The 27,230-nt window shown below is 34.8% G+C and overlaps 2 protein-coding genes across 2 annotated transcripts in view; one reads left to right on the top strand and one right to left on the bottom strand.

Annotated features, from left to right (window-relative positions):
* MPHOSPH10 (M-phase phosphoprotein 10) lies at nucleotides 1-15,320 on the bottom strand. The gene is made up of 11 exons (XM_074294969.1): nucleotides 14,768-15,320; nucleotides 12,463-13,120; nucleotides 10,752-10,903; nucleotides 9,845-10,010; nucleotides 8,926-9,067; nucleotides 5,986-6,053; nucleotides 5,391-5,528; nucleotides 4,530-4,640; nucleotides 2,169-2,276; nucleotides 790-1,020; nucleotides 1-250 (listed from the first exon to the last, which is right to left on the bottom strand). Exons 1-11 carry the CDS (start codon nucleotides 14,959-14,961, stop codon nucleotides 101-103), a joined length of 2,118 nt encoding a protein of 705 aa, XP_074151070.1. The 5' UTR covers nucleotides 14,962-15,320; the 3' UTR covers nucleotides 1-100.
* MCEE (methylmalonyl-CoA epimerase) overlaps nucleotides 15,311-27,230 on the top strand; it is a 24,258-nt gene continuing 12,338 nt past the window's right edge. The window contains exons 1-2 of the mRNA XM_074294970.1: nucleotides 15,311-15,476; nucleotides 22,482-22,822. Coding sequence (XP_074151071.1) covers nucleotides 15,422-15,476; nucleotides 22,482-22,822 — 396 coding nt within the window. The 5' untranslated portion in view covers nucleotides 15,311-15,421. The remainder of the gene's footprint in view (nucleotides 15,477-22,481; nucleotides 22,823-27,230) is intronic.

Raw genomic sequence — 27,230 nt, forward strand, 5'->3', positions numbered from 1 at the left:
TTATTATAATGAAAAGAAAAATTTATCCAAAATTTTATTAAGAAACAAGTTGTAAAACCAGTATTTGCTTAGTTTAATATTTACATTATGATAAAATATGTTACAACTTGAGTTTATGAACAGAAATTTCTTTTTTATCCTTCTGTTTTTTTGGTGTTTTCTTGGCATCCTGAATTTGCATTTTCACTTGATCTTGTAATTGAGAAAAGAAGGCCTGAGAGGACTTCAAGGCCTTGTCTTTACCTTCATCCTGCAACAGGAAATAAAGCATGTATGAAAGTATTTCTATAAAACAGTTCCTCTTTTACCTAATTGAAGACCTATTATATATACCTATATCCAAATCTAAGTTCCTGATAGTTGTATTTTTGACGGAGTTGTTACAGTGTCATTTCCAAGTGTGGGGGATTCTCTTTCTTACATGTCCCTCCCTCTCCCCCAGGAAATGAACGAATAGTATCAGGAAATACCAGATATATGAATAAAAGCAAACACCACCAAATCTTTCTTTATAGAGACAGAATATGATGATGTTTGTTTCCAGAAAATAAATTTATATATACCCAGGAATTTTAATATAGGAATCCAAATTTCTATCAATCCTCAGTCTAAAAAACTGAGAAAGAAGGATGTGAAAGTGAGAGGACAGGGATAAGAAGCTATAAAAATCAATAAATTAAAATTCTAAGTATTTAATGTAAACATCCTGACATCTATTTATGCACAAATGCTCTCACAAAATAAAAATTTGTCTATGTTTCTAATCAGTTATATTCAGTCATGCTTTACCTTTAGTACAGAAGCTTTGCCTGCTTTAGTTAGTTTCTTTAATTGTGCTGATGCCTCTGCTTTGTTGTATTTTGTAGCCTGTTCAGGCTTAGTCTTGGCTAACAATTTTTGCCGTTTTTCCTTTTCTTTTAATTTCATACGCTTGTGATATTTCTTCTTTCTTCGTTCTCGTTTCTTATCTGTAGCAGATTTCTCTGCATCTGTTTTTAGGTCACCTGCCTTATTTTTCTCCTATAAAAACAGAAACAGAAATACCTTTATCTCACCCTTAAAGTTCAAGTAATAAGTAGAGGCAAACAATCTCATATTATAGAAAAAGAAACTAAAACACAGTAATAAGAGCCTCATAATTCCAAAACAAATTAGTGATATAGATCTGATATGACATACATGCAGTCTTCCAAATTATTAATGGACACATTCCAAAAGTTATTTTTAAAATTTATTTTTGAAAATATGAAGCACATTTTCCCATAGAAACAATAAAATAAATTGGAATTTGGAATCCCAGGCTGACTCACAATGCAGATGAATTGAGATGATAATCAGTAAATTACTATCACATTTCAATGAAAAAAAAAAAAATACTTCGAATTCCAACTTAGGATTCAATTCAAAAGTAAAGCTCGACCACATGCAGCTTAAAAGATGAAGTCTTATTAAAAGGACATGATAACTAACAGCTGAAGTTAGAATTCACAGCATCAGAGACTTAAAACTTTAAAATAAAAGCCCTCTAGTCTCATCCCCTAATTTTGCCAATAAGAAAACTGATGCCTAGGGAGGGCAAGTGATTTGGCTCAAAGTCACACTGGTGAAGAGTGGCAGAGCTAGAATCTGAATTGTTCTTTCCAATGCCTATAGTACTAAGATCACCAGCCCTCTGCCATAAAAACAAAGAAGGGGAGTAGAAATGGTTAGAGGAATGAGAAAGGACTAATTTCTTGGAGAGGCCAGCAGGACATAACTCATTGTCTAAAGCAGCCATTCAAATGTAAACAATTTGTGAATAAAAGAGATCATCTGTATATATCTAGTATATTCATCTTTTAACCAGATATAATAATTCCATTATTAATGACACATTCCATTATTAAAGGGACAAAAAAAGTCTTCTGGTAGATTTTTTGCCAATACATTTGGTATGAGGTCATTTTAGAATACTTTTTATTATTATTGAAATATATCATAGATACCTGTGAAAATAAGTGACTGGCTTATAGTTACACAACCCAGCCTATGTCAGAGGCAAACCTTCCTGATTTCAAGGCTGGCCATCTATCTACTAGAATTGCTGTTCTTTATTTAGTCTTTTAGGAATTCCTAAATTATAAATGTGTAATTTATAAAACTGTAAGTTCTCAATATTTGCTTCTTACCTTGATTTCCTCTGGAGCTAGAAGTGCTGCATCACTAACATGCACTGGTGCTACTTCCTCCATAGTTATAGCAGGAAGATTAGAGACAATTTTAACCTCTGGAACAGGCTAGAAAATGAAACAATATAAAATGACATTTTAGGAACCACTTCAAAATTACAAGGGAGAGTTTATCACAATGCTATTGATTTGAAATCTTACAAGGGATATGTGATATGATAAAAATATAATAACATTCAGGTTAAATACTTTGATCACCTAAACTTAAATATGATCATATTAAAATGATCCTGATGAAATAATTGCAACATCATCAATTTTTTGAGACCTACCCAAAGCTCATCTTTACAGATAGATAAAGAAAAATGTAAGAAATTATAGTACTCAAGTGCTAATGAGGTTTGTTAGTTTGTTACAACAGATGACAACTGACATCAGACATTACAGAAAGAGATTTAGAACTGAAAGGAACTTGAACATATGTCAGAGGCAAATCTTCCTGATTTCAAGGCTGGCCATCTATACTAGAATTGCTGCTCTTTATTTAGTCTTTTAGGAATTTATGTAGCCCTTGATATCTAGTAGCTGCAAGGAACTTTAAAAAAAAATTTAATAATAGCTTTTCATTTTCAAAATACACGCAAAAGTAGTATTTCAACATTCATACTTGTAAAATCTTGTATCAAAAATAATATTCAATATTCATCCTTATAAAACCTTGTATTACAAATTTTTCTCCTTCCTTTTCCCCTTCCCCTAAACAAGATCTCTCATTTTGAGTAAAATAAGAAACAGTTTAATTATATCTGAAAAAAATATTAAAAGACATATAATTTGTAAATATCCAAAGGAAAACAAAGACTGGATGGCAACCAAAAGGCAAAATTATTTTCTTTAACAACATTTTTAGTTATAAATGAGATCACACGTTTTGCTTCTTAAGGTAAGAACAGAAATGAATGAATGAAAATCATAGAGAGGCAGATGTAGAATGAATATAAGAAATAAATTCCTAAAAACTACACCTATCCAAAAATGGATTGAACTTCAACTTGAGACTTAGCTCATCACAACAAGTGTTCAAACAAAAGCTGGTTAGAGACATCAACCCCAAGGAGTTTCACAAGTATCATAAGTGAGTATCAAATGTTAGGGAACACTTTGAAGAGCCCTAGGCTTTAATGAACTGACAAAAATTAGATGAGTGGAATGGAGAAGCAAAAACACAACACAATGTTCGGGAAGGGTTAACAGGCACACTGGTAAGAAATATGTAGTAACAGAATAGGGACGAGGAAGTGGGGCAGTGAGCAGCAGTGAGACATGAAAGGCAGGTGGGAGTCAGACTATACAAAGTTTTGTGTATTAGACTAAGGCATTTGGATTTTATTCCAGAAGTTAATCCAAACGTCTCCAAACTTTGCTATGAAGGGGATGGTAAGGAGTGGGAAAGCCAAGAAGAGGACAAAGAGTATGAAGGAGGGAAGGGAAGCACAATCCTGACAGTGAGAGCCTGGAGTTGGTGATAATAGCCAAATGGGGCAAGTAAAAGGCATAAGGGAATGGAGGAGGATGACACTAAAACAAAAGTCTTAGGTCCAGCTCATCATCCTGGTATTCTTCCATACTCACTGAAGTGATTCCTTGAAGAAAGGAGAGAATGGGGGGACTTGTGGACTGCCAGAAATGTCAACCACCAATACCGCATGTCATCTCTTATGAATTGCTGGCACTGCAATCAACTAGGTCTTTTTTTTTTTTTTTCCCCACTTAATATTTCCCCCCCAATTGCATGTAAAGATAGTGTTGAACATAACCTTTGTAAAATTTTGAGCTCCAAACTTTTCTCCTCTCTTTCCCCCTCCTCAAGGTAGCAATCTGATATAGTTTATACATGGACAATCATGTTAAACATGTTACTACCATATTAGTCATGTTGTAAAAGAAAACTCAAAATAAGAGGGAAACACCATGATAAAGAAAAACAAAAAACTTAAAAAGGGGAAAATAGGATGCTTCAATCTACATTCAGATTTCATAGTTCTTTCTCTGGATGTGGACAGCATTTTCCAACATAACTCCCTTGGAACTGTCTTGGATCATTGCATTGTTAAGAAAAGCTAAGTATTATCACCTCGGTTATTCTTGAATATCAACTGATCCAAGAAGACTAAACAGTTAAACAATAACTACTATAGGTAATAAATATCTATTAAAGGCTTATATTTGTGATAATGATCAGTTCTTAGTCATGATTTTTAATCTCCTGGAGCTATATACAGGATTAATACTTAATTTCATAGAAATAAAAAAAGCAAGCCATCTACAATTCACAAAAATCTTAAATTCTAATGTACTTACTGGCTTAGGTATAAAATGAAAGTCAGAAAGTGCATCCAGTTTTTGAAAGAGTGAATCCATCATCTTCTGAATCTCCACATGTTCTGGGTTTTCTTCTTCTTCTTTCTTTTCCTAAGATAATGAATTCAGAAACTTAGCTTAACAAAATCTCAGAATAAAACACTAAGGGACTTTTAAAAATAGTACTATCCCAAGAATAATTTTGGCTTTTGTTTTAAGGGGCACTTCAGGAGGTCTAATAATTGCTACATATAAAATTAGATCCTACATTGCAGTCTAAGTTATCTCATTAGAAAATGGCATGCCTTTAATATTCATGAATTTGACAATAGTTCTTAAGTTTCTCTATTTTCCTCACTAAAATCATTACTACGGTAAGGTCAAACTACCTCACTTATAATTGGATTAGAAACAAATAGGAAGATAAATGGCTGTTTGCCTCCATTCTCTAACTCCAAGTCTTCACCCTAATCATTCTGTGTCTTTAAAACTTCAAAGATGATTAGATTGGGCCTGTTCTGGGAGGGGAATGAGGGAAGCTTAATTAAAATGAAACTCCAGATCAACTCTTGAGTTGATACAAAATTCTCTTATCACCTCCAAATTATGAATGCCTTCAATTTATATTGAATCCAGGCAACTTTCCCATTTCTAAACAAAATCTGATTATTTTGCTAAGAAATCATAACTGAGAATTCATTCAATTAGTATTTAGTATAAAAACAAAACCTTATCAAAGAAAGTATTATTTCTATTATTCATTGAGAACACCTAACCAAATTTAATTCATTTCAAGAATAAAAAAGATATTCATGAAAATTCCCAGGTTCTCTTTCTTTAATAGAAAACAAGATTTCTTACCTGGTTAAGTTTGAGGTATTCCTGCTCATAAATTTCTGCGAGGCTCAATTTACTTTTTTCATGATCTAATGTTAAACGCTTTTTATATTCAAATGCTTCCTCCTTTGGTTTTTCTTTACGTACTACATCATCCCACGCCTAAAAAAATAGGAAAAAAATCTAATTCAATGTTACATAATGGTATGGCCTTCCTGAATTTTTAGGTAATTTGAACAAAGGAACTACTCATTTCTAAAACATGACAGTGTTTAATATATTAAACAAAAGCAAAAGTATTCCAAAATGTTAATAATATTTTGCACAAAATACTATTAACACTTAAGTTTATTTAATATCAAGTCTACCAAGAAAAAAAACAAAAAACATATCAAGTATACTTTGTAGAGGGAAGAAAGCATTTCTTATATATTTTATGTTAGGGAAGCACAGATAGGTGAAGAGAAAGTGTTACAGCTTCATCTAAACAATTCAAATTTTTAGTGAAAAGTTTTATAAAACTATTTGAGAACTGTTTAATAAAAAAAAAAAAAGTTATTTCTCCATTTATCATGCAAAGAATCATATTCATTTCTGGAAATATTAAGCACTTATTAACCTGATCTCTTATTCTTTGTTTGATGATCTCCTCAAGTTGTAAAGTGGTTTCCTCAGTAATCACAGGTGCTAAAAAAAGGAATATAAAATGGATTATTAAAATAATAAATAATTTAACAACTATGTGGTATTATTTCTTTAAAATTTCAATACCTACATAGAAGTCCTTTTTATTGATCACAATGCCTTAGAAAAACAAACTTCTTTTACCACAACTGTTTGAACTAAAATGAATTTCATGCTCATTGCAAATCAACTAATGGATTCTGAAATTCAATTCCCTCAGCAATTAATAGGGATGATATCATTTGCTATCTTCCTTTAAAGGTTCTTATGAGAATAAAATACCACATGTGAAGGGTACTTAGCATTCTACAGGTATTATATAGCTATCACTATTAACTAGTAGCTAAGATGTGACTAAAACCCCACTCCCTTATTCTATCCCCAAATAGCAAAAATATCAGGCACATATTAACTATGTTATTATTGCTTAAAATATTTTTTTAAAAAATTTTGATGGGAAATGTAAAAGAAAAAGTCAACTTAAGAATTATTTACAAGTTTTTTTTTTTTTAATTACCAACCTGATGACTTTCCTCATTCTCCATATGTGATGCCATATAACTTTTGACTTATTTCAAAAAATCAGATTCATATTAAAATGACAAATGTTTGACATCCCTGGGGAACCTTAAAAATATGGCAGACTTATAGATAATTCTAAGAGGCTGCAAATATGTTTTAACCGGAAATTACTATTGTTATAAAGAATTTGAAGCATTTTTTTAAAACTATCTAAAGGGGCAGCTAAGTGAATAAAGCACCAGCCCTGAAGTCAGGAGGACCTGAGTTCATATTTGACCTCAAACATTTAACATTTTCTGGCTATGTTGTGTGACCCTGGGCAAGTCGCTTAACCCCAATTGTCTCAGTCAAAATAAATAAATAAATAAAAGCACTCACTTACCTAAGTTTTACAACCAACATACTAATTATAACACTTTACAATTATATACAGAGCAAGCAAAAAAACCTATTAACACTCAAAAGACAAATTTAAATTTTTTATAGTCACATTCTCAAATTACATATTATGATCTAAAATTTTCCCCTTTAAACAGAACTCTTAAGTTTTAAAGATAAACTCCAAAGTACAGTTTATGTGTTTTAAGATTTGCAAAGTGGTTTTCATAATTAAAAAAAATTATTTAATTCGAGTATTACAGCAACCTTGTGCTGGGCATTACATATATCTACATTTTTACAATCTGAGGCCGAGAGCAGTTAGGCCACTTGCTCAGGATCACATAGTATTTGAGACAAGATTCAATTCTTAATGACTTAAAATCCAACACTTAGTCCGTATTATTAGCTTCAATTCTTCATAACTTAAAATTTAACACTTAGTTCATATTATTAGCCTCTTAGGTTAATGTGTCCAAAATATTGTATTTACAGCTAGGGCAAACTAGCATTACTTTGGCCATGATAAAGAAAAGGCAAATTTTCTTCTGTATGGGCAATTTCTGTGTTATGAACTAGTCAATCATTTGCATTAGGAGATTCTTCTTGTTGGCTATGGGGCAACAATGTTTTATGTCTCACTAGAAACTACCCTACAAGATTAGCCACTTACTTTATTTATTCTTTATTTAAACATTCCTTTAACCTGACTATATAGTGCTTTAATCCTCAGTTATTCTCAAAGATGGTTATCAGAGATGACTAAATTAAGGAGAGCTGGAAAGACCACACTAGCCACCTATTCCAACACCTTCATCCAACACTTGACAAGTAGATGACCAGATTTTCCTTGAATATGTCCAAGGAGGGGGAATCTACCACTTCTTAACATCAGGCCATTCTGACTCTGGACAGTTATAACTGTTAGGAAAGTTTTTCTGACATTAATCTTAATTTATTTCTTTTCAATCTCTGCCTATGGCTCCTGGTTCTTCTCATCAATCCAAATACAAAAAATTCCACATGAAAGCCCTTCAAATACTGGAAGACACTTCATCTCAAAACTCTAGGCTGAACACTTCCAATTTCTTCAATTGATTTTCATATGGCATGAACTGTAGGCTTTTCACTCTCCTAGCTATTCTCCCGACTACTCTCCAATTAAGCAATACACTTTTAAACCATGATCCACAGAATCAAACACAATATCCCAGAAGAGTTGAGGAGGGTCCAGTAAAGTTATCATCTTCCTATTTCTGGAACCTATGCCTTTTAATGAAACTTAACATCACCTTTGCTTCCCTGTCTGCCACATCACAATACTGATTCACACTGGCCATACAGTCCACCAAACCCCTCAGATCTTTAACAAAACTATAGTACAATCATTTCCCCCATCTTATACTTATGAACCTAATTTTTTTTGAACACAGGTGAAAGACTTACTTATTTCTATCAAATTTTATTATCAGATTCAGCCCAATAGCTCCCTGAACTTGGAGTTAGGAAAATCTGAGTTCAAATCCAATCTCAGACATTAATTGTGTAATCCAGGACAAATCACTTTCTCATTTGTAAAATAGGGGTTAAAATAGCATCTACCTCCTAGAGTTGTTGTAAGGATCAAATAAGATACTACCACCCCCCCACCCCCCACCCAGTTTACAGAGGAAACTGATGTCCAGGGAGATAAAGTAACTAAGGTTCACAATAGGGTTAAGTATCTTTCACTATTTAATTTTTTTTTTCTGAAGCAATTGGGGTTAAGTGACTTGCCCAGGATCACAGAGCTAGAAAATGTTAAGTGTCTGAGGCCAGATTTGAACTCAGGTCTTCCCGACTTCAGGGTTGGCATTCTATCCACTGCGCCACCTAGCTGCCCTTATCATTCATTATTTTAGAAAATGTTAAATTCCTAATCAAATAGAATCTTAAATATGGCACACAAATACCAAAGTACAAACAAAACATTTACCCATCCTGACTGCATGGTCAAAGTGTAATGTTTCTTCTAGAAGGCTGTTTTCTGGTCTCTTTTGTCCTGTGACTTCCCCTTGAAGCTGCCAAGGTTTCTGTTCCAACAACTCTTTCTCTAAAGATTTAATTCTTTCTGCCATCTGAGGATAAATGAAGAAAAGTATTTTTATTACTTCATGTTATAGGAGCCACCTGCTAGTGGCTGCTGGGAATCTAATTCTGACTATCAGAATAGATCCCTGGGAGATCAGAGAATGTAACCGAGAAGCAGACGCATTCTCTGACCTCCCACCTCTTCAGTCTTGGCTCTGATTTATTTCATTCACAATAAACAAGCAACATCTGTGTCAGTAAAGCCTGATTTGCAATTCCTTCAAATGTGTTATGATTCACATCTGGGGAGGGAATTCGGCGAACTGACCCACCCCTTAATGGTTTAGTCCCCTTTAATCCTTTACAGGTTTTCTGGGTTTTGTACTTAGGCGTGGTCCTTAACTTCATATTTAATAACATGCTTCAATATCATATAAGCCTGCCATTTCTGAGGTAAAGTCTCCATAGATGCTGGTCATAATCCCCTTTACAATAATAAATGACCTCTGAGAAGGGTGGAACATCTAGAGCAAATTCTGACCATCCAGACCACATAACGGTCAAGACCAGATTTACTTTTAAAATATTCCCAGTTTGGCAGAACTTGTACAGACACAGCCTTCAAGACCACAAGAGTATTTTAGTGAGTTAAGAACATATTTTATTAATGTTCATATGGTTATAATAGTTCACATTTACATACTACGTTTAAAGTTTAAAATCATTTCATATATATTTTCTCAACTAACACTAAAAAATAAGATATAGCCATTGCAAACCAAATGTTTTGCTTCTTTGTACAATATATGTTGGGCATACATTACCTTCTCCTGTCTTAGTTCAAAAGAGGATTTTACTCCATCAGAATCACTCTTTTCACTGAAAACATCTGAATCTTTGGCTTCTTTGGCATCAGGCAAAGCAAAGGTTACTTTTTTCACACCTTCATGTTGTTTATTCTCATTTTCTTCAGTTTCATCATCTTCATTCCTAAACCAAAGTAGATACCATTTACATGTATCTTCCGTAAGAGGGGGAAAAAAATTCCTTTTCCAATAATAAAACTTTTCCTGGGCAGCTAGTTAGCAGAGTGGATAGAGCACCAACCCTGAAGTCAGGAGGACCTGAGTTTAAATTTGGCCTCAGACACTCAATACTTCCTAGATGTGACCCTGGGCAAATCACTTAACCCCAATTACCTCAGGAAAAAAAAAAAAAAAAACTTCTCCATTTTAAATATACCATGCACACAAAAAAAAGATCAAAGAAATTTTATACTTCCAAAGTCAATAAAAATTTTGAGAATTCAAGAAAGAATCATACTAAATCAATCCCTATATATCTATAAGAATAAAGAATTCTAATATTCATTTGACATATCAATATTAATTTAATAGAAATATTCAACAACATTCACTTAAACAAGTATTTTCAAACTGCACACTTTAATGATTCATTAACAGATGACAATAATGTTGACAATGATTTTTCTTAGTAATAGGAACCAAAGCAAAAAACTATATAGCAAAACTATAAACTATTGTAAAATTCTCCCCCCTCCCTCCCTACATACTTGAAATAAATATGGGTTTTCTGAGGCCAAATTAATAGATGAAATAAAAACGTAATACCTTCCTAACTTAAGCACATGACAACTCACATTATGACCAGACAAAAATTGATGGACAAATTATATTACACAGTTTAAAAAGGATAACTCAAAATGCTTACTCTTCAGAAATTCCTTCTTCTTCATAATCACTTTCCTTATCCTCATCTTCAGCCTCATCTAGCTCCAACTCATCATTATCACTTGCTGTGTCTTCACTTTCAACGGGGTCAAAGAAATCTTTGTATTTTAGGTTTCTGGAACTTTTGCTTGACTAAAACAAAATGTTTAAAACTTTTGCTTAAGGAGAGAAAAGGACTACAAAGATAAGCTTTTAAAAAAAATTCTTTCTACATGCTGAAAGTTATTTTCTTTTTTAAAATTTTATTATTTTTTATTTTATAAAAATAATTTTTAATTATTTTTACTACACATTGCTTTATGAAACATGTTGGGAGAGAAAAATCTTAACCAAAAAGAAAAAACCATGGGAGATACAAAAAAACAGAAAAAACACTGAGAAGAACCAAGCCTTTCATAGTTGATCATCACATATTCTTGCTGTTATTGTCTACAATATATTCCTGGTTCTGCTTGTTCACTCAGCATCAGTTCATGTAAATCTTTCTAGGCTTTTTTGTAATTAGTTTGTTCATCATTTTTTATAGAACAATAATAATCATTATCTTCATATAACACAACTTGTTCAGCCATTCCCCAATTGATGGGCTTCTATTCAGAAAATCATTTTCTAATTAAAGTTAACTGAAATTAGCATAAAAGGAAAAGCATTTACTGTTTTCAATATTAGGAATATAAAAATATAAGTGAAACACTGCTCTCAAGAAATATACACTCTATTAAGGGAGAAAAACATGTACATGCATTTGTGCATTTGTATTTATAGTGTAAATACATATAAAATAAATATAAGATTACAGTTGGGGAGGAGTGCACTAGCAGCAGAGAATGCAAAAGGTTTCATGACTTAAGTTTTGAAAGAAGTTTTTTAACAGGAATAGGTGAAATAGTTAATTCTAATAGAAAGAGGACAGCTCATTCAGTGGCATATTGTGTCACACATGAGAAATCAACAAGGTCAGTTTGGCTAGACTGTAGAAACCTAAGAAAGGGAATACAAAATGTAGTTTGGGTCCAACTTGTGAAAGGTCTTGTGCTACACATAGGAGTTTGATTTTGATCTTAGCTGTATAGAAACCCTTAAGTTTACAGAGTAGAGGATGGAATGGTTGAGAAAGACTTGAAGCAAGGAGACCAACTGGAAGGACAATGCAATAGTACAAGGCCATAAATTAGGAGATGGCTTTATCTGTTGAGAGAATCCTTTGGATCCAAGAGATGTTAGAGGAAGAATGGAGAATTGGCAATTAATTGAATATGTGCTATACAAAAGACTGAGGAATAAAGGATGACTCCAAAGTTTCAAACCTGGGTAACTACAAGGATGATAATATTCTAGACAAATATTGTATAGTGTGAAAGAGGTAAGTTTAGGGGGAAAGTTAAGAACAAAGGTTAAGCACACCCATGTCATGACTAATAATATTACTTAAAATAATTAAATTCTATCGGTTCTAACCTTTCTATTTTGGTTGAGGTTTTATGGGAAAACAATCGATTAGAATATACATTCATAACTTACTTGATGGGTTTCATGAAAAGTTTTGGGTCATTTTTATTTATTTTAACATATTTGAATTATTCATTTATGCCCCAATGAACTGTGAGAAAGGAAGACTTCTTTGTGTCAAAAATATGTTAAATAATAGGAAAAGGCCAAAACTTTATTATTAAACAAAAGAATAACTTTACCTTTTTTGAAGAATTTGTAAATAGCTCACTATCCTCATCAGAAGTAATTTCTTCAAAATAATCAACATCATCTTCATCATCTTTCTTTTTTTCTTTCTCTTCTTTTTCCATATCTTCCAAAAACGATTCCATTTCAGACAACTTGAAAAATTTATCATCTACTATGGATTTCTCTTTAGATTTAATAAATACTTTTGGTTTCTTGTTTTGACGTTCTAATTTATCAATATCAAAGTTAACATCAGAATCCTCATCACTAAAATCTGAACCTTTTTCTACATCAACTTTATTTAACTTTTTATTTCTCTTAATTTCTTTTTCAAGACTATCATCAACTAGATCTGACTTTTGCTCCAATTTTGAATTCTGTTCTATTTCCTCCTCATTGTCAACATCCATCTCTGAGTCAACCTCTTCACTCTCTGGGAGAAGACAGAGTTCCTTGTCTTTAACATTTCCATTGACGGCATTCTTAAAGTATTGTAAAACTGGTTCATTCTGCAACTCTAGTTGCTGCCAAATCTGCTCATCATCAAAGTTTTCTATCACCAATTCTTTTAAAGGGCTCCCAAGAATGATATCAGTCTTGAATGCTTTATGTAAATCATAAAGTGTTTTTGTTAAAGATGTAAAATTTACAGCCAATCCATCTTGAACACTATTAAGAGAGAAAAATAGATCAATGAAATTTAAAGTATCTTCCACAATGTTATAGTCACAATTAAAAAAAAACAAAACACAACAACAAAAAAAGATTAAACATAACATAACCACAGGCCCACATTAATTTGTTGAGTAGTAAAATTAAAGAGAAATTTTACTACTTAGTAACTTATTATAAAAGTTTGTTGAGGAAGGACTTTAAAATAAAACGAGTAAAACAAAGTCTGGAGATAAGTAAAAGATTTCAATTATTCATGGCACTCTTGTTCCAGCTAAAACAATCCATCAATTTGTTAAGGATCTATCTGCCTACTAGCTATCTCCTACTCACAGCTATCAATCAAAATGATCTTTCTAAAGAACAGATCTGATTACATCACTCATTTAAGTCAATAAACTCCAATAGGTTCCTATTAACCTTCAGGTTCAAATAATAAAATCTTCTTGATTTTTAAAGCTATTCATAACCTACCTCCTTCTTACTTTTCTAGCTTTTTAATAACTTTCTTCCTTCTATGTACTCTGCTCCCAGTGATTCTGGCCTCCTTGTTCTTCCTCATACAAGACACTTCATACTCTTCATTTTCCCTGTTTCCATGACTGGAAAGTTCTACCAATCTCTATTTCCCATGCAGTAGTTGTTTTTATGTTGTCTCTCTCTAATCTTCTAACTCCATTAGACTGACTTCTTAGAGGGCAGGGATTATATATACTTTTCTTCGTCTCTCCACTGCTTAGCACAGTGCGAGGCACTTAGTAAATTTGTAAAAATTACTAACCATTGTCATTGATATGCACAGAACGAAGCACTTGCTGGGTATTTGTAAGACATTTAAAACATATAAAATATTAAAAACAGCGGTGGCCTTATGAAGTGATCATTAATATACATACTCTGTACACTGTCCTCACTACAACCCATTTCAGTCGTTTTATCCTTTACAAATTTTAAATGTCATGCATTAAATCTTCCAAAGTGGGTGCTTGCATTAATAAAGTATGACCGTTAATATCTTAGGCCTTTTGAACCTTACTTACAAGATTGAAGTTAAGGCTCTCAAAGTCAGAAGGGCCCTTCAGACATCTAGTCCAACATATACTTAAACAGAAATCCCAGTAGAACAGATTCCACTTTTAGTGCTCTCATGGGGAAGAACTCAGTACCTTCTCACTTCCCCCAGTGACTCTTAATCCCTGATCTCCAACGTTCTCTAGCTGGACCCCAAGCCTGGAATCCTTTCCTGGCCCATCTCCATCTGCTGCTGCCTCCTGCAAGTTCTAGCTGAACTCTCGCCTTCGGTGCTCTCCTGATGCTGATCACTAAACTTGTAGGAGACTTGTTCGTATACAGTTGTGCACGTGTCTCATTAGACCGGGAGCTCGTGGAGACTTCAGCGCTTAGCAAATATCTATACTGAAATCCCCACTGTCCCAAGTGATCTGGTGGGAAAACTTAGGCAACACCACTGGTCTAACCGCCCGGACTGTAGCGGCAGGACCGAGCGCTTGGCCTTTCCTCCCGCCCCGCCCTCCGGCCAGGTGAGCCCAGGGGAGAGGGGCGAGATCTAGGACACGGGCGGTGTGGCCGCGGCCTTCTCCACGCTGACTTCCCCCCGGAGCTCTAGCAAAGCTGGATGCTTACGTGAGGAACTGTTCGGGGTGAGCCGTGGAAGTGCCCAGTTCCTTCAGGCAGTGCTGCAGGGTCCGCCGGCGCCTACCCCGCAAAGTTTTCTTCCCCGACATCTCGGCCGGTCCAGGTCTCACATGGAGCGGAACTGGAAACTCCGGAAACCGTTCAGTGAGAAGCCGATCCAGCCCGAGAGAACTTCCGACCATGGAACTGTAGTTCCGCCACACACGAGTTCCTGGGCCCCTCCCTCCTCAGGCCGTGGCACCCGCTCCTACAGGAGGGAGAGTCTGAGGGAAATCATTGAGAAAAGGGTCGGAAGAAGGGCCACTACTACTTATAAGCCAGCGTGGAGCGTCTTTAGTATTAGAAAATCCTATCTTAGACGTGGGACGATCATTCAACAAATTTTGAACTGTGTTTCGGGCGAGATTGTCAATAAAGTTAGAGTTGAAAGTCGAAGCAGTAGCTCGACCTATCTCAGACAAGAGTGCCTGCCTCCTCCTAGTCGCTCGACCAATCGCAACAGTGTCACTCGCTCCCAAGGCACGCCCCTCAACTACTCTCGGCCTGGCTCGGTCTCCTAAGGCAAGTCCCTCTGTCCCAATCCGGTGGCTGCACGCGAGCCACCGCCTCCTCCACTCACCCACCAAGCAACCGCCTCGGAAGATGGCGCATGTGCGGAAGGTGGTCTGGCGGTTGTCAGCTGCGGCTGGGGCTGCAGGTGAATCCCTCTGGGCGGGTGTGAGAACTCCTGGGCGGGCGCGGGAGGGCGGTCCGGTCCGAATCTGTGGAGAACTGTCTGCTTCTGGGCGGGGAGCCGGCTACACTTAGAAGGTCTTTTAGCAAAGCGGACGGGGGTGAAGGAAAAGGTTTAGAGATGGAAGAGAATCGTCCAATCTTCCCAATTTTACAGGTGAGGAAACAAGCTCAAAAAGAGGGAGAAGACCAAGGTCACATGGATTGCAAATATTAAAAAGGCTATATTCGAACCCAAGACGTTTGACTCGCCTCCCAAAACATTTTAAAGTTAGCTTTCAGCAAACGTAGATTGAGCTGGGATTTTTTCTTTTTTGGGGGGTGGAGGGTTAGGAGATAAAACCATTTGGGGACAAAGCCTCCCTTCCTGGATCCAAAGCTCCTTGCTAGGACAAGATAGCCCTTGCTGTGGAGGTGGCCGAGAAAGTAAATGCCACGTGTGCCAGCCTGCCTCCCCCGAGGGCCATGGAAATTAAGTAAATTGGGGAAAGGTCATTTGAGGAGGCACTCAGCGTGTTCTTTCGATCTAAACTTTTTTAAGAATGACTTTTATTAATTTCAATAAAATAAACAAATCAGTTTCAGCTGATATGACAAAGAAGTAAAAGAAACTGATCCAAAACTTATACAACATCTATCATGGCTTATGGTTATGTCCCGTAATGATGGTGACCACACCGCATTTACAGAAGCTAATAACAGTAACTTAACATTTATATGTCAGTTACCATGTACTAAACTCTTTACATTTATTGTGCTAAACATTGTGCTAAACTCTTTACAATTATCTCATTTGATTCTCAACACAACTGTAAAAGATAAGATGCTACTGTCACCCCCATTTTACAGATGAGGAAACTGAGGCAAACAGGGTTAAATGACTTGCCCAGAGCCCCACAGCTATTAAGTGTCCGAGGCTAGATTTGAACTCATAATCCAGACCTGTCATTTTATCCATTGCCCAACTATGTTAAGGACTTGGGATAAAAAAGAAAGGCAAAGAACTATCCCTGTTCTCAAGTTTAATAACTGCCTCCTGATTTATCTTCTGCCTCCATTTCTTCTCCTTCCAAGTGGTTCTACCAGTTACTGCCCAATTAATCTTCCTAAAGTAGCTCCTTTTCAAAGGCACTGCATTACTTTCTAAATAAAGAGTATGCCTTGGCATTCAAAGTGGAATGGGATGGGGGTGGGGAGGCATGTGACTTTGCCCTACCTCCCTGTCAATCCAGAATTTTTTAAACTCTCTAGAATTGTGGTAGTAGGTGGAATACAATAACAAAAACTAACCAGTCAGGGCTCTTAAGTAGTTTACACTGGAAAGAGAGTTGTATATACTAAACACAAATAAAGCAAATAGATACAGGACAACCTTGAATGGAAAGGCATAAGCAGCCAGAGGGACCAGAATGCAGAAAATGGTATTTAACTTAAGGCTTGAAGGCAGCTAGAGATACCAGGAGATGGGTATATGTGGAGGGAGAGCCTGAGGAACATTAAGTGCAAATCAGAGACATTAGAGGAAATATGTGAGTGATAGCAAGGAAGCTGCAGTTGGATTGTTGATTATCTGAATTGGAGTACTATTCAAAGAAATTGGAGCGATGGAAAGAGGCTGGATTGTAAAACACTTTAAATGCCAAGCAGAATAATTTATAATAGAGAGACATTGAATTTGGTGAGTAAAGTACCAAGAAGATCAAATCTGCCCTTTGATAACTGTGTATAAAATGGATTGGAGTGAGGAGAGACCAATTAGGGTATGGTAAGAGTCCAGGGAAAAGGAAATGAATATCTGAACTAGATCCTAAATAGAAGGATTTATATTCATGAGATGTATGGATAGCAATTCCAAAATTTAGAATTGATTGGGTAGATGGGGCAAGGAAGAGTTAGGTGTCCAAGATAATACCCTAATTTTAATCTGGGTCATTGGAAGGATGATTATATCCTCAACAGTAATAGGGAAGTTTGGAAAAGGGGGAGGTATTTGGGAAAGATAATGAACATAATTGATTTTGTTCTAGTTCAACATGGGCAATAGGCAAGGCAGTTGGTGATTTGAGACTGAAGATGAAGGCACTAGGGCCTTGATCTCAGATCCATCTGAGAGTCACCTACAGAGATGATACTTGAACTCATGGAATCTGAAAATATCACCAAGGGAGAAGCCAAGAGAGAAATTAGAAGGCCTCAAGACCAAGCCTTTGGATACTCCCACAGTTAGGGGATGTGATAGGGATGATAGTCCAGCAAAAGAAAGGCAGGTGTGATCAGACAGGAGGAGAACCAAAAGAGAAGATAGGAATATCAAATGTTAAAGAGAAAAGGAGAAGACTGAAGATTGAGAAAGGGCCATCCAGTTTAGCTAGTAAAGGGTCATTTTTAGCTTTAGAAGAGAGCAATTTAAGGTGGATAATAAGGTCAAAAGCCATTTTGCAGAGGTATACTTTTCTCATGTCAATACTTCATGAAAGGAGTGGAAGTGGAGTCAATAATTGTACACAGGTTTTCCTATTCTCTTCACCAGACTTCAGCCAAACTGGACTTAACACTGTCTGAGTTTTTTTTTTTCCCATTTTTTTCATGCTTTTGTTCACATTTGTTCTCTAAAATGTCCTTCTCTGCCAACTCCACACATGCTATTCCTACCCATCTTTCAATACCTAACTCAGATACCATGCTCTGTGAAAATGTCTTTACTCTCCTTAGCTGAATGGTTTCTGAATTCCCATGTTATTTTGGATCTCTTCATTTTGGGTAAATAGAAGTTTTTTGTAGGAACTATGTCTTAGGTGGTCTTTGTCTTTTAGCATTTAGAGAAATGCTTTAGAAATAAAAATAATTATTTGTGGAATAAATGATTTTGCATTTCTTCTTTTTCCTTCCTTTCCCCCCCGCCTTTTTTTTACCCCTCCAAGTACTTAAGCAACTATTGGTTTGACAGAAAAATACAGAGAGGAAGTGGAGACCTGAGCCAACCTAGGTGAGGCTGAGATTGGCAATCTTCTAGATTAGTCTTAAATTTTAACTCAGGTATTGGCATACACAGGCATCATACTAATTAATTTCAGTAGTATAGGAACTATTGTCATAGCATTAAATAAAACTGCAAAGTACGTTTTGACTTCCTTCTTTGAATCCTTTTCTTACCTTTTGCCTATTCTTCCTTCCCCAAAAGCTCAGTGTCTTGCTGCCATCTATGTAGTATTCATTTCTTCAAGTCTGTCTCCTATTCCAGAATTGCCTTTTTTTCTTGTTCATTCCCTTAAACTAATTTTAAAAAATCCTAGTCTTTACTCCTACTAATCACAGCTAGTTGTTGGTCTGACTAATTTATGGTTCCAAGCACAGGATTTATAATTTGAGATGGGTCCAGCATCAGGTTCACTTCACCATGCTGCCTTTTATACACAAACTCATAGCAGTTAGGACATCATTAAGTATGTAGCAAAGTTCAAATATCAATGCATAAGAATTTGGGAAAGAAAAATTGGGAAAGATTCAACAATGCATATATTATAATAATGTGAAATCTAGCTGTACACAAATTAGATTTTTAGTATCACTTAGTGACTAACATTAAATGAAGAGGCTAGGCAACTGGGGAGATACATAGAACTATCTAAAGCAGTATTAAGAACAATTCTGGAGACTTTGAAGTTAAAAAAAGAACTTTAGCCAGTCCATTGTCCCCATGAACCAGTTTTGTAGCCATTACAAATAATACTGCACATTATCCAATCCTCTTGTTCATGCTAGCTTACACTTTTACCATTCCTTTGGTATAAATATTAGCAGATAATGTTAGAACTCATGCTCTTCCACAAAATAATGTGGTAGAAAATATCAGTCTGAATGGATATGCCACCCATTTATAAGACTGACTTTAAAACTCCAGGGTTTCATCAGGCCATTGTCCTTTGGAACTGGATGTGTTATGTTCTCTCCACATGAAAACTATTATGATCCCCTTTTGGGTAATTCAGTAATTAAAGAACATAGTTTGGAATGTAAGAAAGACCACATTCTGTTTTAGTGCTTTTTAGTTCAGAGTTCCATTATACAATGCTAATAAAAGAAAACAATTTAACCCTGGGGCCCTTAAAATTCTCTATGACCTGAAATTTTGCCAGAAAGTAGTCTTGCTTTCTCCAATGGATAAATAACATTGTATACTGTCAAAAGGTTTTTCCTTTAAAAGCCAGCAACAGTTCAGTATTGTGTTTTCTCATGCTAAATTTTATGCTTTAACATATTGAATTTTTATGATCTAGATTATACTTGAACATTATATTACCATAATTATAATTTTAGATTGTTTATTTACATGATAATGAATATTAAAGTTTTTTCAACTTGATATTTGAAGAACAATGTACTGAAGTAACAAATAACTAAGGAAGTGTTTCAGAAACATAGAAAGGGTATTAAATTTGAAGTGAGAAAACTGGATTTTGAATACCAGCTCTGTGATCTTTGGAGTATCACAATCTTTCTGGGATTGTTTTTTTATTCCCCACCTGAAATATTAGCTAATACATACATATATACATACATACATAAATACATATTTTCATATGTATGTATATGTATATAATCTCTTCCAGCTCTAAATCTGTCTTAAAAGCCTGTTTTGATCATTAAGATGTAAAAATTATCTCAGAGGTAGATATTTAATTGTCCCACAGCTAGCTAAGCATTTCTATCCTTTATTTTTTAATAGGAGGGGTGGGAATGAAACAAAAATAATATTTGCTACCTTAGAGAAAATGCTGATGAGTAAGTAGTCTTAGTGTTTCTTATGATCTTCAGTTTAAATTTTATTTTTCTTCTTAATTCACTATTTTTCCAATTTAATTTTGTGTGGATGGAACAGATTTTTTTTTTTGTATTGCTGAAGAGTATTCATTTTTAATGAGTTTAACTATAGAATTTGAGAAAAGTAAAATTGTTTCTTAGGAAAGGAGATCACTTTGAGATATTGATTATGTTTAAATGTAACTGATTAGATTGTATCTTTCACTCTTCTTGTTCTATATCTTATTATATATTGTTGAAATGTGGTAAACTTTAAGGACTGGTAATTTTGTTGGTGTGACTATTTCACCTATAGACATCATCCACAATTTAGCAGTCTACAAGAATTAGCTTGACTGTCAGATCACATTGCAGCCAACTTGGTATTTAGTGTTTCTGAATTTCATTGGGCTACTCTAGGGGTTCTCAAACTATGGCCCCGAGCCAGATGCAGTGGGCTGAGGACATTTATGCGCCTGACAGAGTGTGAGTTTTTGTTTTTACTATAGTCTGGTCCTCCAACAGTCTGAGGGACAGTGAACTGGCCCCCTATTTAAAAAGTTTGAGGACCACTAGACTACTCCTTCGATAACAGAATCTCTGAGCCATACTGAAAATCTTTCCGGTTTGCTAGGATCAGGCAGAGTTTGGATTCTAGTTGCCTTCAGCAAACTATATTGGCATGCAGTGTGGCTTAATGGATAGAGAGCTAGTTTCAATCAGAAATAATCTGGGTTCTTGTCCTTTCTTGGATACTATAGCAAGTGAAAGATGAAATTTCTGAGGAAACAAAAGTTCAAGCTTCTGAGCGTATTGGTTTATCAAGCAATTCATGCCAAGTGCATAAAAAATTAGGACCACGCTTCCTCAGCTTTGTCACTGGACTCTAAATACAGGGGGAGACAGATTTTTATGCATTAAATACAATTAATCAAATAAGACAAATTAATTAAAAGAAAACATTTAACAAGTGCAAGATTAGATAATCTAATTTCATTTCTAACTAGTGGAAAGATTAGGGACTTTCCAAGATGGGAGTGGGGAGAGTGAATTCCCTTAAATAAGGAAAAGAGGTGTCTCATCCCACCCATGTGTCTGTATTCAATCAAAGGAACAGAGAAACAATAACTGATCAGGATGGGGCCAATTTTCAGATAAGGCATATGGCTTGCTTAAGATGTATAATTGTGACAAAACTCCTTGCATCACTCTTTGGATCTGACTGAATTTCTAGTTAGTATAACCTCACCTTTAGTTAAAGATCCTTAAGCAAGAGGGAGAGGTAATCTAGCTCCCTATCCATGCAAGGATGAGTTCAAACAATGAAATAAGATTTTCTCATAAGTCTGAATAAAGTTTTATCACAAGACAGAAATTAGACTAGACTCATAATTAAATAGAAAGAATTACATCCAGATTTGAGTCACAAGATGGAGTAAGTGTGGTTCTCTCAATTTCTACCACTACTTGATATTTTAATTCCCTAAATTTATGTTGTTTTTGTTAAATCATTTCATTCATATTTGACTCTATAACTTCATTTGGTGCCTAATTACTACCTAGTTTCCCCAGTTCCCTCAGACCTTATTGGGCAAATTCCATGCTGAGCAAATCACTTAACTTCTCAAGACTCCAGGTAACTCTAAAATTATAATTTGTAAAGCTAATACTGATCTTCATTAGTAGGAGGAATTCATTTTCTGAGAGTTTCCTATATTGAAATCACAGGTCCATTCCAACCCAGGGTTAACTCCATACTTTAATGAGGCATTAGAGTAGGATTATTGGGCGACCAAAATACTATTAAATATATATGATTATCTTTTAAGTTCCCATCAATCAGTATAAATGATTATAAAATGTCTTCTTTTTACTCATATTAAGTGAAGCTTAAAATTAACTTTTCTGTTACAATAATAGTTATTTGTAATGGACAAAGCTAAGAAGTCATGCTAGGAACTCTTCATTTTCGTTTCTGAATTTCATAATTTCAGAAAAAAATATTGGAAAAGATAAAAGCATTTCCTCTTATTTATTTCTAAGTAGCAATATTACCCTATTAAAAGATAATAATTATACAATAGAATAGGCATATTTAGATTTTTATTAAAAGTAAAAGTGATGTACATTGATTTCAAATTAATTGTACCATTGTCCTTCAATTTTACAGGGGCTTTCTACCGACTCCAAACTCTCACTCCAACAGTAAGAACTTTTTCAGGGTCGCATCCTTTGTCTCAGAATGTTCCAGAAACCTTGTGGAATCTAGGTCGATTAAATCATGTAGCAATTGCAGTACCTGACTTGAATATGGCCAAGTCTTTTTATAAGAATATGCTAGGGGCCCAGGTAAGTGAAGTGGTCCCTGTCCCTGAACATGGTGTCTCTGTCGTTTTTGTGGAACTTGGAAATACCAAGCTTGAATTACTGCATCCATTGGGAAACCAAAGTCCAATTGAAGGTTTTCTGAAGAAAAACAAGACTGGAGGAATGCATCATATATGCATTGAGGTACTGTGATTACTTACCTAATATTTTAAATACTTCTATTTTTTCCACAATTAACTTTGACTTATTAAAGATCTCCATAACTTGTATTTGTAATATTCCCAAAACATTATATAAGAAGTCTGTCCTCAAGAAATAAAAAGAGAAAATAGTTTAGCTATAGGATATATTTATTAGTACATATGAGAGAGATACAGAAGACATACAATATAAGAGGGGAAATGGTATTAGCATTTAAAGGAATTAGGGTGGGTTTCATGTAGAAGGTAGAAGTAGAGCTGAGCTTTGAAGAAATAAAACAAGGAACTCTATAAAGACAAAGTGAGAAGAGAATACAGTCCAGAAATGTGAAACAGCTAGTATAAAAAGAACAAAGATGAGAGATCGAGTGCCATATATGAGCAAGAGTAAGAAGACCAGTTTAGCTGTACTACAGTGTGTGTGAAGTGGAATATTTGTAATAAATCTGAAAGAGTAGGCTGGGTCAAAGTGTGAAGAACTTTAAATACCAAACAGAGGAGTTTATGTTTGCTCCTTAAAGGTAATAGAGAGCCTTCTAAATTTATTAGGAGAATGGCATGGTCAAATCTGTATTTTAGAAAAATCTTTTTGGCAGCTTTGTGGAGAATAGTTTGGAGTAAGAAAAGATTTGAGGCAGGGAAAATAATTGGGAAAGTATTGCAATAAGCCAGGCAGGAGATCATGAAAGCCTATACCTGTGTGGCAGCCATGTGAATACAGAGAATGAAATAGATTCAAGTGATATCGCAGATGTAGAAAAGACAAAATCTAATAGTAAGACAAGATTTAATAGTAGCTAATATTTATATGATAGTTTAAGGCTTGCAAAGTGCTTTACAAATATTATCTCATTTTATCCCCACAATATTCATATAAGGTATGTGGAGTTATTTTTTCTTTTCTACAGATGTGGAACTTGACCCAAATAGAGACTTATTGACTTACTCAGGGTTACTCATTCAGTAAGTTAAATTTGAACTAAGATCTTTCTGATTCCTTCTCCAGTGCTCTATCCATTTGTACCATCAATCAACTTATTAGATAACTGGAGTGAGGGAAAATGAGTTGAGACTGATGCCAAACTTGAATATTTGGACGACAGCAAGAATGATGTTCCCTTTTCCAGAAATAGAGAGGATTGGAAAGGGAGTGAGTTTGGGAGGAGACAATGAGTTTTGTTTTGGACACATTGAATTCAGTGTACCAGTGGGATATTTAATTCAAACTTTCCAATAAATAATGGATCTCAGAGGTAGACTAAAATTGGACATAGAGATAGAAGAATCATAATTGAGAGAGAGACAGAGAGACAGAGACAGACAGAGAGAGAGACAGAGAGAGAGAGAGAGAGAGAGAGAGAGAGAGAGAGAGAGAGAGAGAGAGAGAGAGAGAGAGAGAGAGAGAGAAGGAAGGAAGGAAGGAAGGAAGGAAGGAAGGAAGGAAGGAAGGAAGGAAGGAAGGAAGGAAGGAAGGAAGGAAGGAAGGAAGGAAGGAAGGAAGGAAGGAAGGAAGGAAGGAAGGAAGGAAAGGAAGGAAGGAAGGAAGGAAGGAAGGAAAGGAAGGAAGGAAGGGAGGGAGGGAGGGAGGGAGGGAGGGAGGGAGGGAAGGAAGGAAGGAAGGAAGGAAATGGATTTGGATAGTCATTGTTGGGGGTGCTTGAAATGGATAATAAAACAGCAGAGGTGACTGAGGAAGAACCAAGTAGGAGAAGAACTAAGAATACAGTGATGGAAGTCCAGAGAGAAGGAAACAACAAAGAGGAGAGAATGGTCAACAGTGTGATAGGTCCAGAAGAATGAGAACTGGGAAAGGGCCATACAATTTGTTGGTCAAAAGATCATTGATAACTTTGGAGAAATCAGGTTCATTTTTTTTTTACATTTCAAAGCGCTTTAAAGAAAATAAGATGAAAGGAAGTGGAAGCAAAAGACATAAACAATTTATTTTAGGGCACTTGAAAGGGGATGAGAGATATAGGACAATAGCCTGAGGAGGAAGGTTCTAGAGATATTTTTGTTTTTGTTTTAAGGAAAGGTAAGATGGGTGTATTTGTAAGTACCTAGAAGGAACTGGTAGATTGGGAAGGGTAGAGGATTAGGGAGAATGAGGGCATCATTGTGGGAACAATTTGCTAGAAAATATGGGGATTAAAGGGTTGACCTTGGCAAAGATAAGAGCCACTCTTCATCAGAGATCAGAGTAGGGGAAGGAAGATTAGAGAATGATGTTATAGAATTGTGAGATGTGGAAGAGGGGAGAAAACAGAGTTTATGGCAAATGGCCTTTGTTTTCTCAGGAAATTGGAAAATACGATCCTGACCTGGAGGGTGATTAGAGAGTCATTCTGGAAGGTTTGAGGAGGGAAGGGAAACAGTTCATATAGTGATATCAATTTTAGCAAAAGTCCAAAGGCACCTTTCTCTTTGTAAAGCCAATTCCATTAAAATATTCCTTATTTAAGGGGAAAATGATTCTTCAAGTTCTTTTTATTCCCTATTTTTTCTATCATGAGTAGAATATTTTAATCATGCTTCAGATTTATCAATCACCTAGTATTAAAACTTTAGGAACCATTCTCTGTATGTCTTGGTGCAACAATCTTGAAAGCAATTAGTGGATTAGAATTAATAAGTAGCACTCAGAAATACTATTGAGGGTTTAGACAGAATCCCCTAATTTTTAGTTGCTATGGTAGCATCATTGGGTACAAATGCAATTAAAACTTATTTTATTAATTTAGATATTCACTCAACATAGGTATGAATTGAAAACTTCTCATGTAAAATTAAAAGCTATAAAAGATGACAAGATTTCCATAGAGTTCTACATCTAACTTAGAAAAAGGACTTCAGATCAAGATTAAGGTCAATAGATGAGTGAAAAAACTTTTAAATTGTATTAGTAGCACATCCCAGGAGTTCAAAACTCATTACAATCATTAATTAAGTCTTTTAATACCCTTGTGAGTAAAGCAGAGGAATTTATATGTCATGGAAATGTTAAAAAGTTAATTGAATGACTAAAGTATCTAGAAATAAGTTCTAACTATTTTCCATTTAATTCATTCTTTCTTTTTGACTTCAAGTTTCTTGTATGTATAGTGTTTTCTTGAAATAACACAATGAATTTATAACCTCTAGAGGGTTACTAAAACATGATTCATTATGTCTCTCTCATGTCAAGAGAGTAATAAAGGAGATATCTATAGATTTTTAATGGTCAAGGACAGTGATTTCCAAAATGTTCTCACTTCATAGCATGTGCAAAACAATGTATTGGGATGAAGAAAGAAAATAATAAAATTTAGAACCATATCTTTAGTTACTATTATGAAGCATTAAACAAAGATCTCAAAAATAATGAAAGATATTCAATTACATTGCTCTCTTTTGGAGATTTAATTCTTAAGAAATAAAATTTTTTAAAAATTTAAATTATTTTATCTTTGTTTCATAATTTTAAATTTCTATTAGCATAATTATACATATGCATACATAAATATACATATGTATACATACATATATAATTTGTAAGCATATATATGTGTGTACCTATATGCAATGCTCTTAAAGAAGTTTGGAATTCTAGATCTATAGTAGTAAAAAAGATCTGGTTAATTAATGCCTTAGTGTTATATAATAGTCTTCATTAACAATATTAGAGCTAGGGTTCACTGCAGTTTTTTTAAATCTAATACTTGATAGATACTTTATAGACATTATCTCAGTTCCTTATAACATTTCTGAGAGGGAAAAGATAAATTTCCTCATTTTGCAAATAGAGAAATTGAGGTAGAAAACATGTAAGTAATCAATAGATCATGAGTTAGAAGCAAAGTTGAGCATAGGTCTCACTTTTCCTAACCTTTTTTTCCCCATCAATTTACTGATTGTATTGAGAAATATCATTGGCAAAAAGGAACATGACAAAACTATTTCAAGAAAATAAGCCAATTTCTTTAGGATGAATTTTACTCTTAGGAGGCAAAAATTATGCCCTTTTCTCTTTGTAACTCTGGTACCTATCATATAACAGAGCTTAATAACTATGTGTTTAATAAATATTAGTTAAATCTAGAAATAGATTAGCTTTGCTGTTTTTAGATAAGCATGCAGTTTTGAAATGATCTTAACATTCAATCCCTCCATCTATTTTTTTTTTTTTTGGGTTCTAGGTTATCACTCTTGCACTTGCTAAATTTTCCTCTTTTCCCTTTCTTGACAGGGTAAACTTGTTCAGTTCTATACTGACCTCATTTATTATATGCCCTTTGCCCCCTTTTCATATTGTTGACCATGTCAAGCTTCTTAACATTGGATAGTCCTATTTACCATCTACTGCCTTCTCCCCTTCACATGTGTTGCTGAAACGAAATCCTAAAAGCATGCTA

This window comes from Sminthopsis crassicaudata, chromosome 2, assembly GCF_048593235.1.
Source record: "Sminthopsis crassicaudata isolate SCR6 chromosome 2, ASM4859323v1, whole genome shotgun sequence".
Taxonomy (NCBI): Eukaryota; Metazoa; Chordata; class Mammalia; order Dasyuromorphia; family Dasyuridae; genus Sminthopsis; species Sminthopsis crassicaudata.